The sequence below is a fragment of the Cygnus atratus genome, chromosome 1, assembly GCF_013377495.2.
Source record: "Cygnus atratus isolate AKBS03 ecotype Queensland, Australia chromosome 1, CAtr_DNAZoo_HiC_assembly, whole genome shotgun sequence".
NCBI classification, from domain to species: domain Eukaryota; kingdom Metazoa; phylum Chordata; class Aves; order Anseriformes; family Anatidae; genus Cygnus; species Cygnus atratus.
Genome location: NC_066362.1, coordinates 65,404,649 through 65,419,349, shown reverse-complemented (window position 1 = coordinate 65,419,349; position 14,701 = coordinate 65,404,649). Strand labels below are relative to the sequence as shown.

Sequence of the window (14,701 nt, the reverse complement as noted above, 5' to 3'; positions counted from 1 at the left end):
TAGAGGACTTGGCATCCTGGGAAAATTTCTCCACTTTCACTCATTTTACAGACTATAAGTTTAATTGACTATAGTGATGGTGTTCCAAATCTATACAAGGGCAAGCATGATCAGAGTTGAACCCAGCAGTGGTGGTGGCTGAGCTGACTTGTCGGTGGTAACAGAAGCATAATGGATTTAATGGCAACCTGAGAAGAGTAATGTAGCATTGGCACTGCAGTCATAGGGTGGCAGCTTGCATAGCAGTAATGGTTTGACATCTTTGGGGGAAGATAATTGCTTAGATGATCACAGAATTTCTGCTAGATTAATCTAAATGTATCCTTGCATTTTATGGCACAATTAATTTTATCTTCAAAACCAAAGATGCAGAGCCAATGCGCGCCTGAGTAGTGTAAGTCAGAATATTAAAACAGTTGTTCCACCAGAGGAAAACTGGTTTCTTAATGTCTAACATGCCACTGGTTATGTAGAGTGACAAAAAATTAAAGAATTTTAATGCAGTTCAACTGCTGGCTCTCTCAACCAGCACAGCTGTGAAGATCTCAGTGGAGAAGGATGGAGCATAGCCCCAAAGGAAGCCCGCTTGCCTCAACTGAAATAGCAACTGGTACAGGCACCGGTCGGGTCCCAGTAATGAGGAGAATTCATGCCTCCTTCCTGGCCTGTATGGCTCACCCACTAGTGCAGGCAATCCTCAAGCCTGCAAAAGGCAGAACCATTACAAAACCCATCACAGTCTGAGCCAGGCGTGCCCCTGGGAAGTAGAAGGTACATACAAGGAAAGCTAAGACTGAGAAAAAACAGTCCTCTGCTGACATAAGTGGCACAAAAATACTTCAGAGAGAGTCGTGTCCATGCAGCTCAGTGGATCAACACAATTCCATGGTGGTAACAGAGAAGAAACTCACTGGCAGGTAGAGAAGGATTTCCTCTCTATTCAGCATCAAAAATGCAGTCAACAATTTAGGTAGCCATCACTTCTCTTGATCCTTGTTGATTCTTCCTCAGCTAATGAGGTCAAAATTTCTCTTAGACTGTACAGCACCCAATGGTGATTAAAAACAAAACAAAACACCACCGTCTGATGTCTATTACTCAGAAAGTGAGGTGCTGCCTCTTGTTACGACTTGAATTAAAGTGACTAAAGAATTTGACACTGTCATGCAGGCAGGACTGCAGAAGCTCCTCAGCAAGCAGAGGGGTGCTGTTGCCCATTTTGTGGCAGCATGAATGTCCATGAAATAGGGGTTCAGATGAATTTGTTGTCAAAGAAAGATGTGAAACAGGGCTATGCATCTCCGCTGCCCAGTTTTCCTTTCTCAGTAACACTGGTTGCAGCCTTCTCACAGTGTGACAGAAGGGAGCTCATTCACTAGCATGGACCACGGCTGCCTCCTCTTAAGCAAACAGGGGGTTAAATCCACAGCCACAGAAGCCATCAGCTGGGAGCCCTGTCTTCAACCAGCTGTGGAAGAGCTGCACATGCAGCAGAAGGTCTGCAGGACCTCCTGCAGCCACTTTCAGCTTCATCCCAGGATTTCTGTCTCCCTTAATAACATTCAGAAGAGGCAGAGATCATGTCTCAGTGCACACACAGCAGCCCTAGAGGCAGTGTGCACCGAGGATGCCGGGGTAGAAGCACCCCTGCTGTCCTGCAGCATCCTTCACAAACTGTGAGTGTCCTAGTAAGGGCTCATCACAGAGGGCTGGGGGACCCCAGGCTATGCAAGTACCTCAGCTGGCCTCCTTGAGGCAGAAGAGCACCCTTTGCAAGTGCATGCATGCTTTAAGGACTCTCTGAAATCTTCTCCTAGAGCCTGTTAGATCCCTATCAGTAATAGGGGAGAAAAAGGGGTTGCATCAGTGTGTCCTGCAACAACCCCGTGATCCTGCTGCAGCCATGCAGGTAAGGCCCATGGCAGTGGGGCTGGAGGGCAGTGGGGAGAAGGAATCAGCCACCCCCTTCCAATCAGACAAAATTCACATTCTCAGCCTGTAATCGTAGCTGTTCCTCACAGACTGTCCTGTTGCTGTTCATGGGAGCGTACACAAGTGAATGAAAATTGCTACATCACACTGATGAAACAGGCTTTGCTGATTACAAGAGACAACCAATAATAATATCTGTAATGAAAGTGACTGCAAAATTTCCCTGGTAATTTTCCTTAGTCCAATTGCTCGTAAAATTAATAGCCCAGCAGAGACCTATTCAGCGAGGTATGAGCAGCAGAAAGGAGCTGACGAAGAGCGCGACATCTCACTGTCTTTGTTTTCCTCCATTATGCTCCGGGATAGGCAGGGTGTATTTTCATCTCTGACGCAATCTGCATGACAGCTCCAGGAGCACAGCTAGCCAGCTTCCCCTGCCTCTCTCTGCCATGCTCCGTAAGCCACTTGCACACTTTTTCAATTTAGTCACACACCGAGTAGTTTTGATGAAACATGCATCGCAGGGAAATGATGGCGCTGAGCATACATTCACAAAGCACTTCCAAATTCTCGAGTGCCAAGTGCAGTCTTTCAAGATTTCTAGTTTATCAAGTTTTAGTGTATCTCGCTGCTGCCCTCTCTTCTTTGTTCCCCCATGCTGGGCACGTCTTGTCCTCTCACTCTTTTCTGGCAGGATTTATACCCCTTTGTTCTGGCCACTGCTCTGCTCCACCTTTCCTCAAATGCTGTGCTCCCAACAGTACTGAGTGCTGCAGCTGAGAGCTATCAAGTGCTAAGCAGAGCAGAATAATTACTTTCCTTGTCTAACACTCCACAGTCCTCTTAATACAACATAAGACAACAGTTACCTCACCTCAGACACTGTCACATTGTTAATTCATGTCCAGCTGATCTGCCTCTGTGGTATTCCTCTCCAGCCAGTGCTCAGCCTCCTCTTCCTTATTTCAGCCTCTGATTATTCTTTCCAATGTAAACAAATTGTAAATATATTTTTATAGACATGCCATATATACACGTGTGTACACACATACCTATACAAACACATACCCCTAATTCTAGATGGGAGAGTCATTCATATATTCATTATATATGAACTTCTTAGGGTAAGGCAGTACAAAATCTGCAACTCTCATGGGTCCTTCTTTCTCATGGCCAACTCGGTAAGCAGATGATTTGAAAGCTGATGTTTTTCTGACCCTGTGGAGGAAAAGAAACCCCAGGTTTTGCTCTCTGAAGCCATCATGGAATGATTTCTGCTCTCAACACCAGGTTGTTTTAAAAAGGTACTTTGACTTGCTGCTGCACTCAGACGTGACATAAATTGTGAGGTTAATAATGACTAGGTCAATCCAAAATAGCTATAGGTGGAAAAAAAAAAAAAAAGGTGAAACTGTTAACAAACTGGCTTTTGGTGAGATGTAAAGATTTGCATAACATGAGCAGAACTGATGTCATAGAAAGAATAAACCTGTCCGATGTAAGAAATCAAAGGAGTTTTTAGCCTCTTATGTTCAAACTGTGTGGGACATTCCCTCTGTACATGCATGAGAGGACAGTCTTAGTCATTTTTCTAGCACTGCATAGATGCTCAATGGGAGTTTACCCATCTAGTTTATTCCCTTCTTGTAAAATGTACTTTCTGTTGATTTCTTGTTTTCCTTTGGGATCTCATAGACTCCCAATCAAGTCCCAGCCCACAAGACAGGTAGTCCAGCAACACCTCCTGCCATTCTTTTCCCTTCCTGCTGAGCACAGATTATCTGAATGCTTTCAACTAACTTTCTTTAACCCTACTAGTTTGTGATCCTTCATGTAATCCTTTCTTTTCTTTGTTTCTTATCATTTCAGGCTGTACCCAGCCACTACAATATTGTCCTTTTGATGAGGAAGCATGGAGGCTGTAAAGCATCTCTGCCTGGCAGTTTCCCTGTGCTTTTTTATCATCTGCCAACGTGCCCTTTTTACCCACCTTATTGCTTTCTATCTGAACGTTTATAAGTCTTTTCTTGATTCCACTGACATCTTTCTGGATGTGGATTCTGCAGCATATCTATCAGGATATGGAAAGTGCAGAATTTCCTATATACCAGCTTATGCCATTTTGCCTAAAGTCATCTCTCATTTCTTCTTCAGTGGTTTTCCATTTCTTTCTCTACTGCTAACTTTCTCATAGGGGGGATATTTGTCTCTAAGTTTGAACTTCTCAAAATTCTGGAGGCAAGTCTGTGTGAATGAGGCAAAAGGAAATGGAGGGGGGCCACTCGGTCCTCTGGACAGATGTGTGCATCATCACTCAGTGTGTGAGTATCATAGAATCATAGAACAGCTTGGGTTGGAAGGGACCTTAAAGATCATCTAGTTCCAAGCCCCCTGCTGTGGGCAGGGGTGCCACCCACTAGATCAGGTTGCCCAAGGGCCTTATCCAACCTGGCCTTGAACACCTCCAGAGATGGAGCATCACCCACAGCTTCTCTGGGCAACGTGTTTCAGTGCCTCCCCACCCTCTGAGTAAAGAATTTCCTCCTAACCTCTAATTTAAATATCCCCTCTTTTAGTTTGAAACCATTCCCCCTTGTCCTGTCATTATTTGCCCGAGCAAAATGTTGCTCTCCATCTTTTTTATAAGCACCCTTTAAGGATTGAAAAGCTGCAATGAGGTCTCCCCAGAGCCTAGTCTTCTCCAGGCTGAACAACCCCAACTCCTCAGCCTATCTTCACAGGAGAGATGCACCAGCCCTCTGATCATCTTCGTGGCCTCCTCTGGACCCGCTCCAACAGCCCCACATCCTTCTTGTGCAGGGGACCCCAAACCTGTATGCAGTACTCCAAGTGGGGCCTCACAAGAGCAGAGCAGAGGGACACAATCACCTCTCTCCCCTGCTGGCCACCCCTCTGTTGGTGCAGCCCAGGACACAGTTGGCCTCCTGGGCTGCAAGCACACACTGCTGGCTCATGTTGAGCTTTTTGTCCACCAGAAGCCCAAGTCCTTCTCTGCAGGGCTGCTCCCAATGAGCTCTTTTCCCAGTCTATACTCCCTGGTCCAGTTGCAGCATCTTGCACTTGGCTTTGTTGAACCTCATTAGGTTTATGTGGGCCCACTTCTCAAGCAGGTCCCTTTGGATGGCATCCCTTCCTTCTGGTGTATTGACCGCACCACTCAGCTTGGTGTCACCTGCAGACTTTCTGAGGCTGCTCTCAATCCCACTGTCAATGTTGTTGATAAAGATATTAAACGATACCAGTCCCAAGACAGACCCGAGGTACACCACTCATCACCAGCCTCCACCTGGACATTGAGCCATTGACCACCACTCTCTGGGTGCATACTTCAAGCCAATTCCTTATCCACCGAATGGTCCACCCTTCAAATTCACCTCTTTCCAATTTGGAGATCAGGATGTCATGTGGGACTGTGTCAAACGCCTTACAGAAATCCAAGTAGATGACATCAGCTGGTCTTCCCTCATTGACTGATGCAGTCACTCCATCACGGAAGGCCGCCAGATTGGTCAGGCAAGATTTGCCCTTGGTGAAGCCATGCTGACTGTCTCAGATCACCTCTTTGTCTTGCACGTGCCTTGACATTGCTTCCAGGAGGATCTGTTCCATGATCTTCCCAGGCACAGAGGTGAGGTTCACTGGTCTGTAGTTTCCCAGGTCCTCCTTTCTATCCTTTTTAAAAATGGGAGTGATGTTTCCCTTTTTCCAGTCATCAAAGACTTCACCTGACTGCCAGAACTTTTCAAATATGATGGAAAGAGGCTTGGCAACTCCATCAGCCCGTTCCCTCAGGACTCTGACAGGTACAGGATGCATATATGCCAGAGCTATGCTGACGTTTGTATCTCTCCACCGTTGCTTTTGCCAGGCTAAAACTGCAATGTAAATGACAATGAGCAAACCAGGGAGCACAAGAGACTATGACCCTGAATGAATTAGATCATGTCTGTTACTCCTGGCAACACGACTGAAGCTATACAGGAGAATACGCAGCTCCCTGCCTCCTTTGCCAACCGCAGCTCTAGCCCACACCTCTTCAGACATCTGGTCTGTGGGCATCTTGTTCCTCATCGTGCTCTTCTTTCATGCTCCTGAGACTTCAATCAGAGCAGAGAATTATTCTCAGAGCTTCATGTGAGTGCTGCCAGATCATTTGCTACAGCTGCAGCCAGCCACAAAAGGACCTAAAAATCAGGGATTACCTCCTGTTCATTTGTTTTCTCAATCTGTCTTTTTAATCTCTATTTCTATGACACTGATGATCTCATTTTCCCTGTTGAAAATATCATCTACTCCTGTAATTAGGAGATTGCTGGTTCTGATACAGCATCTAATTTCCAGTATCTCAGTATTATGAGATCTAAAGCAAGCTACATGAAGAGATGTCTTAAGTAGTTTGATAAAATGGTGGGTGACCTTAATTAAGCATTAACTTAATAATCACCTAAACAAAGCATGTTGTAGATTGCAACAGCCTGTTGTTCCTGTTATGAAAACAGCTGGTTTTGTAATTTCAAGGTTTGCGTATCTGTGATTTGAACCTCATTCTGACAGCACCTCCTGCACCACCATAACTCTACGCCTCTGTGATGGAAGCTCATGCTAGCTAGGCTGTCCTCTCTGCTAATCTGGACACAGCTGATATGTGCCCTGGAATAGCTCACCTGAGACTCCTTGTCATCTTCCTATCTGGTGGTCTGTAGCACAATCCCACGTGGCTGTCAACAGCTTTTCCCCTTTCCTTTGCGCCTAAGGACATCCTATGCTTGTTCCTGTTCCGCACCCCCAGCCTCTGCCTTGAATCTCCTTGCTGAGCAGGGGACACTTCTGCTCTGACCCCTCCTGGGGTACCAGCTACCCTGTAGCTGGCACTTTTTGTTTGTTTGTTTGTTTTGTTTTGTTTTCAATGGTACAAGGTATAGAAGCTTTTTGTACCACTGGAAATATCAGACTTTGGGGGCTATGTACAGAAAGACATGGAAATGACCACATTGCATCACTCTTTTCTCTCACAATCATCTGTCCTAACTCTGGTCAGTGATACAAATAATGGATTATACAACAGAGAAGGATGGGATCATACATGTGAACTAATACTGGGTGTACAGAAACTGTTGAATCCATAATCATTGGAGTAGAGTAACAAGTACTTCACTGACATTAAGTGTAATGTTGAAGAAGGCAGGACTGCTGACATAAATGGCAGTGGATGGGGACATTGTGGTGACATTAACACTGAACCTGGTATTTTATAAAGAGGAATAAACATAGAGGTAATGATAGGAGTGGTGAAACGACTGGGGAAATTTGGACTTGCAGTAGGCTTCCAGGTATCAGTGGTTATGATGTTGATCTGCAGATGAACCACAGTGCCATCCATGTTGGCAATCACACTTGCCTTCTGTCCTAACAGCATTACAAAACCAGATGAGATTTGTGAATTGAAACCTGAAACACCTAACAAGTCCCAGCTCACACCCTGCATGCTGTTCTGTCCAGTGCTTGCTTTCATTTTATGCAATTGGTCTTGCCACTTGAAAGCCTTTTGCTAATTTATAAGATACGTCTATGCTCTCCCCATAAAATTGAGGCAGTTTGATGTAAACCTAGTCACCCTTCAATTAGTCTCCCATATGCTCTCCATCTCATTCCCTTGCTCACGGAAACAGTGAGGCTCTGCGCAAGGGAAAGGAGCGCAGGCTGACACAGAGCTAGGAGCCACAACAAAGTCCTCGCTTTTGTTCCTTGATGCCCTCTGCTACCTCCTCTGGTGGCTGCTAATTCAACACCTGTGCTGGTGCTGCATGAGGCTCTCAGATCTCCACAGCCAGTGTACCCGAGGGCACGAGAGGCACAGGCTCTGAGTTTGGGAGCTGTAGATAAGCAGCAGCCAAAGGCTGTTTTTCCCAGCTAACCAGGCTGGTTCTGGCTTGCGCTTCAGAGCGCACCCAATCAACTTCCCCTTGCATCTTTGGAAACAGAGCACTGGTGTTTGCACCAGAGTCCTACCATACCTCTACCTTAAATGCCACTTATGCACAGATAACGTCCTCTCTTATTACAGCGTGTGGTCTTTCTGTCTGATACATTCATAACCTACTTCGGTGCTGATGGCAGCAGCCTTCTTTTTTCATGTTTTCCTGCTTTTCCCTGCTCTTTTTGACAGATTGATGGATTTACCCTGAAATAGAGTCTGATTCCCCCCTCCTCTCGCATTTTCTGCCATAAAAAATGACAGTTATTGCTGTCAAATCAGAATGGCAGTGTTTATGGTCAGTCTACAGCCATTTTGCATAAATGAATGTGACTGCACAAGCTGTGAGGCAGCAGGGAATCGAACCCTTCCTCCACAGCTCTTTTTTTCTTATTTTATTTTTGTAAAGCCTCCTGTGTCCACATGTGCTAGGAAGGGCTGTAGAAATAATAATAAAAAATAATATATGCAGCATCGAAACACTGTCCTTTTTCAAGCAGAGCTCTTTCTGAGCACAGTGTGAGACTTTCAAGATGAAATCAGGATCTGGCCCATCATGAATAAATGTGTTGCAGTGACACAGAAAGGGCCTGATAACTAATGCTCTTCCACTCTGCAGTTCAGAGACGCCGGTCAAGGAGGCTTGTGTAACCAAGCCATCATGCTGATCACAGACGGAGCCGTGGAGGATTATGAAGCTGTGTTTGAAAAGTACAACTGGCCAGATCGGAAGGTTTGTCTGGGAAGTGACAAATAGAAAGGGCGAGGAAAGATGCTACCCTGCTATGCTGGGAGTAGAAGAGGGTGAGCCAGGATGCTGGGCAGAGCTGAGCATCCAGCACCTGCATGCATCCTGCTGTAAACACAATAAAAAGCAGCCAGGCGGGAGCCTGCTGCGGTGATTTTAGTGGTGCTGGGATCACAAATGGGTATCTGTAGGGCAGGGCAGTTTGTTTTTCATACGCATCATTTGCCACAGGTGTGGGCAAGCAAAGCGTTCTCCTGATAAGATTATGAAGACTGAACTGAGTATTTTAAAACAAAACCAAAGCACTTCTGCAAAGAATTTTAATCCCATCCAGGACTGTGTGTAATTGGTCCTGTCTGGGAAAGGTTCGGCTATTACCAGTCCTTATGGTGGGCAGGGGAATGCCACAGAATCTCTCAAGGTGCCTTCCAGCCCTATTTGCTTTGAGGTCTGCGATTACATGCTTGTATTAACAGAGCAGACTGTGAAAGAGGGGTAGACCGGGCTCATCCTAAGCCTTCCTGATTTATTTGTTTACTTCATCCTAGCTAACAGCAATGCACAAAGGGAGAGAAGCAACCTGCTGAAAGACCAGAGTGCAGGCCCATTAGAGCTGTTAATTTCAGGATTCACTCCTTTGTTGTTGGTCAAACATGAGAAATGGTGAAGCTTGCTTTAGACGATTCACGTGGCCAGCTGTTCCCCTGGGTGAAGGATTTGTGTGAGCTATAAACCTCTCTGCATGTGGTTGCTGAGTGCCTGGCAGAGCTGCTATCATAAAATAAAACAGAATTTGCAGTTCTGGCTTATTATGCAGATGATCCTGGGTGCTACTTGGCTTTCCGAGCTTATTGTAATTGGAAATGAAGTTCCAGCCCAGAAAATGCAAAACAAATGGAGCAAGAAGCTTCCATCTCTGTGTGAAGGCAGAGCTCTTGCCCTGCACCACCAGCGCATGGCAGGGAGTCAAACCTCAGCCGCTAGGATTTGGTAGCACGTGACAGCCTGCTGAGGCTACCTTTGCATTCTTGTTCCCAGGTCCGGGTTTTTACTTACCTCATCGGACGGGAGGTCACTTTTGCCCCCAACGTGAAATGGATTGCCTGCAACAACAAAGGTGCAGTATTGGCATCAGCCCCAATCACTCGCGTCACGTGTGGACCGCAGCCACAGGGCCCTGGGCCCCTCCAAGGCTTCCCCACCATAACTGGGGCCCATTTCTGCATAGCTTCCCTCAGCTGGAAGATGTCTTAGGGAAAAAGCAGGCCCTGCTAGTCTGCATGGAGTGTGCCTGTGTCCAACTAACACAAGTCCTTAGTGCTGAGCCACCACATTTTCCTGTCTTGGTGCCAAGGGACACTGTGACTGAGATCCATGCTGGCTGTAGTCCACCTAAGACCCTGTGCTTATTGTGTCCTGGTTGCTGGCTTTTGACAAGCTGTCTAAACCTCTGTCAGCAAACCTGATGTCTTTTGGCTGAGATGTAAAACAAACATCTTTTTTAAGGGTTTTACAGCATTTTTCACAATGTCTGTGGGTTAACCCCTGTACCCCTGCCAAATTCTTTTTGTGCCAGTGGTTTCACCGAGGTACCAGGACAGCTTGTTAATCCTGCCCCAAAACCAATATCCTCTGTAGCTGGCATGAATGGGAAAGTCCATTCAGAGTAGGTGAATCATCCCTATGCATTTGGGGCCAGTTTAAAAGTCCAGTTAGCCCTATCGGAGTCCACAAGTGTGAAAGAAGAGGGGGATAAAAGAGTCTTCTCTGTTTGGGCATGACTTGGCCTTGGTGCTTCTGTAGATGGCCAGCGACCTGCAATGCTTCCTATGTCAGTATCTTTCTTCAACGGGGAAAGGCAAGGCAAGGCAAGAGAGACAGAAGTTGGGGGCTGATTAGCTAGGGATATCAGCTCTCTGTCTCAGCAGTGTCTCCAGCTGACTATGAAAGGCATTGGCGCATTTGCTACTGAAAATATTTGACAGACAAGAATTGCCGGCCTGTGTGTACATGAGCTGGGGATGTCCAAGGTTCATCTGTTAGTGCTACGAATCACATGTAACTTTTTTATTTTTTATTAGATGAAACAAAAACTTGGATTTCAGATAGCATATGCAGCTGTAACATTTGTGACAGGGATTTCATGGTGCTGTTGTTTCACCATAAAATGTGAGAATGGATTCTCCTTGAGAACAAAAAATATGCTCTTAGCACTTGAATTCTCACTTAGCAAACTTGATCTCCAAGGAAGGCTCACTGATTTTGGCTCTTCTGTTTCAACACATTTTATAGCTCTTGTAGTCCTCATTTTCAAGCACACAAAATGTTTCCACATCACAAGGCTTATCAAATCATGAGTCTTTTCACATGGCAGTGATTTCCTAGTGATAACATCATTTTTCCATATATCTGGCATACTCGGTGCTACAAGTGCAACCAATCAGATCCATCTGGTGAGAAGCAGGACAAGAGTCCTTGGGACATTGCATTGTTTTAACATTTCTTACCAGTTAAGCAGCTATTGTTGACTGTCTTTTGATAACTCAAAGACATTCTTCCATTGTACTCCTTGTTGTACGTTGGACTGTTAACTCCGGAAGAGAAGTTGGACAGGGTAAGCAGGCAGCCTGGTAGAATACTTTGCATATGTTTGGATTTTGGGACCACAGGCAGCCTGGTTAGTGGATATTTTTGCCTAAGACCTAAACCAGCCTTTTACATCTGTGTGTCATGATTGTGATTATATCGAGACTCTGGTCTTGAGCATTGGTCCAGTGTGCTGAGAAGAACAGAGACAGAGTTTCGAAACTCTAGATTTCCACAGAAAGTTGTATCCATAGAAAAGTGTGGATACAAAGCATATCAAGGCACTTTTTGTAGAGCAGACTAAACTGTCTGGGCAGATACAGGCTTTGGCACCCGATTTTCTGACTTTGTGTGGACACATTTATAAATATGGGAGATATATCAGAAGAGTGACTCACAGCTCTGTTTCTCCGTGAAGGCTACTACACTCAGATCTCCACGCTGGCAGACGTCCAGGAGAACGTGATGGAGTACCTGCACGTGCTCAGCCGTCCCATGGTCATCAACCATGACCATGACATTATTTGGACTGAGGCCTACATGGACAGTGCGGTAAGAACTGACAGCACAAGTCTTTAGTCAGCAAACAGGAGGGCCTATGAGCCAAACTGGCAAAGGTGTTAGGCATTCAGCTAGTATGTTAGGCACATAACTTAGTCCAGCTTCCCCTCTAAATGTCTTATGTGTGTCAGAACCTAAATGAAATCCTGAAATGTATGTAAAACCAGGAGCTGTTTGATTGATAGAAATTACTGGTCTCTGGCTGTGCTGAGACAGGCAATATTTATTTTCTGCTTGCTCCTGGAGTTGAGATGTATATGTAGACTCAGGTCTGGACCTGAAGTGACCCAGGAGCCCAGGACTAATCACACAGACACAGTATGACATAAGCAGTACTCCTGCGAAAGGAGGCTAACCTTCTAAAGGATTATTCACAGGAAAGACTATTTACAGCTCAGGATATGGGTCACAGAGATTTATTTCCCCCAGCCCAGTAGCTAACTGCACCGTGCCAGTCAGAAATACGGGTCTCAGTTTGTCACTCCCTCATTCCTTGGGCTAGCAAGACGCAAGGTCACCCAGGGCAGAGCCCCTGTGTAAAGGGCACATCTCGCTTCCTGGGAGGGAAACGGAACCAGGAAGTCAGGGCTCCCAATGCCCCTTGCCTGGCCTAAGGGAAGACTTCAGGCCTTAGGACCACAAACTGGTGCCATCGTGGTGTTATATTGCCAAGGCAGCTTTGAAATCCAAAGGAACAAGGGGAAGGACAAAGGAGATCATCACTGAAGGTGCTTTCCCCTGCACTTCCCCAGATAGAAGGTGCTCCTCAATCTCCATCTCCATCCCTTTTTACACTGCAGAAATGTATGCTGGCATCTTCACCACAGAGAGGTTTCCGCGTAATTGTGACAGAGCTGACCAGAAGTCAGGTTCCCCTATTCCAGAAACAAACCTTGACACTTTGTATGCTTTCCTAGGGGGGGTGGAAATATTTTCAGGAGACTCTGGTGGGAAGAGGCTGTCCCAAAACTCTGTGCTGTGGCTGACCATTGCAGCTGCAGTCATGGCACACTGGCTCTGTCAGGGTGATGTGAGGTTGCCTTCTGCTGCAGGGGTGGTCCCAAGCAAGAGGTGGAACTTGGTACCTGAGTGTGCTAAGCAAAACCTCCAGAAATGCTGCCAGCTACCCAGCAAGTTTACTCTAGTAGTAAATGTGCCATCCCTGGCACTGGTGTGGGGTGCCACACTTACCAAGGCAGCAGCAGGGATTTGTTTTTTGCGCTTTTTTTGCTGCATTTCTTCTTGGCTTGGCTTGCCATTCTCTTCCTCCACTCCAACCTCTCCATTTTTGTTTCATTCCTCCATTCATGTACTCATTCATCTGTTCATCCATGTCTCTCACTAGCTGCCACAGTCCGAGGAGGTAACTGCTCCCCTGTGTTTTGTGAGCGTGCCCTTCCCCTTGTGCCAGTTGGTGTGTCGGTGCAAGCACTCACAGCCACAGCTGGCCTGTACATCTGGGGGCAGGGGGCTGCAGCTCTCGAGGAGCCCTCTTACACCAGCAAGAGGAGAGGCAATGCTGGATGTACTGGAGAGCTGTGCTGTGGGTCCAAAGTAGGGGTGTCTGTGTTGTGCAGTAGCTTAGATCACTGGATTTCTTCTTCTATGTGTCTGGCAAATGCTGGACACAGGTACTTGGTGTGTGTTAGCAAGAGTGTTGCTGTGAATGGGAATTTTCTACTTAGAAGCATCCAGACCAATAACTCAAGATACCAGGCTCAAATCTCCATCAGGCAACTGCACAGAACATTGGCTGGCTGCTTTATGGCTCCTAGCGTGCACACTAATGGAGACAGTAGGTCAGTTCTGGCCTCGCTACTTACTTGACCAAAGGAGAAATGGAAGGGAGATGCTACTGGCATTGAGGGAATAAGCCCTTTTTAGTGCTAGGCAGATCTGGGAGATTTCTGTGCATGTGTCTTGCCTGTTTTACCTCCTTTCTTGTGTGTTTTTAGAGCATCTGCAGTACTGGGAGCCTCTGCTACCCCAATGCATGTGCATGTCTTGTGTCTGCTGTAGAGACAGCTCACTGTGTTGTACCTGTTTGTATCATGATTTTGCCTCCGTCTTTCCTATGCTTAGATGCCTGAGTGACAAGTTTATATAAGCAGGCTGTGTGTGTATTTGTGCCCTTTAAATATTTGCCTGTGCTGTTTCTCATTCGTGCTATTCATGTGTCTGCAATATAGAATATGTTGTTTGTGATTTTGCTCATATTTGTGTTGTTTTTCTTCATTCTGTGCTCTATGTGTTGGTGGTTTTTACACTTGTTGCATAAGCGCCCATGTCTACACACCCATTACTGTCTCCTCCTCAAAACAGCTCTTTAATGTCTCCTGCTCATGGTGGGTATACATGGTGCCACCATTTCTACAGGTTCTCAACACATTTCACTGGCTTTCAGCCCATCCTCATCACCCCACATGAGCAAGCATCCATCCTACGAGCCTCTTGGATACAGAGTACTGAAAAGTGCTGCCATCTGTTTTCGGAGGGGCGTGGGAGGCGAGGAGGTGTCTGATTGTACCCAACATCTGGGCTCCCTGGGAATTCCAGCGCCTTTCATTCGGGTTATCTGTGGTATTGCACCTGCTAACACACGGCTCGTTGTTCTGTGGCAGCTCTTTGCATCTCAGGCTCAAAGTCTGTTGCTCATGACAACGGTGGCTATGCCAGTCTTCAGCAAGAAGAACGAGACGGTGAGTGCAACGTGGGCTTTGCTCTGCCTCCCGCCAGCAGAGGTGGAAGGCTGCAGCAGACCTTTGTGGGGTTTTAGAGCCAGTGCACCTCTGACAGACCGCCTGGCCATCAGGGACCATGGCAGACTTTGGACAGGATGTGCAGATGGTAATTTGTCTGTTGAAATGATAGCCTGCCAT

General features: G+C 46.3%; 1 protein-coding gene across 1 annotated transcript in view; it reads left to right on the top strand.

The window, feature by feature from the left end:
• CACNA2D4 (calcium voltage-gated channel auxiliary subunit alpha2delta 4) overlaps positions 1-14,701 on the top strand; it is a 120,014-nt gene that overhangs the window by 21,159 nt on the left and 84,154 nt on the right. The window contains exons 11-14 of the mRNA XM_035550703.1: positions 8,547-8,660; positions 9,714-9,792; positions 11,680-11,813; positions 14,444-14,521. Coding sequence (XP_035406596.1) covers positions 8,547-8,660; positions 9,714-9,792; positions 11,680-11,813; positions 14,444-14,521 — 405 coding nt within the window. The remainder of the gene's footprint in view (positions 1-8,546; positions 8,661-9,713; positions 9,793-11,679; positions 11,814-14,443; positions 14,522-14,701) is intronic.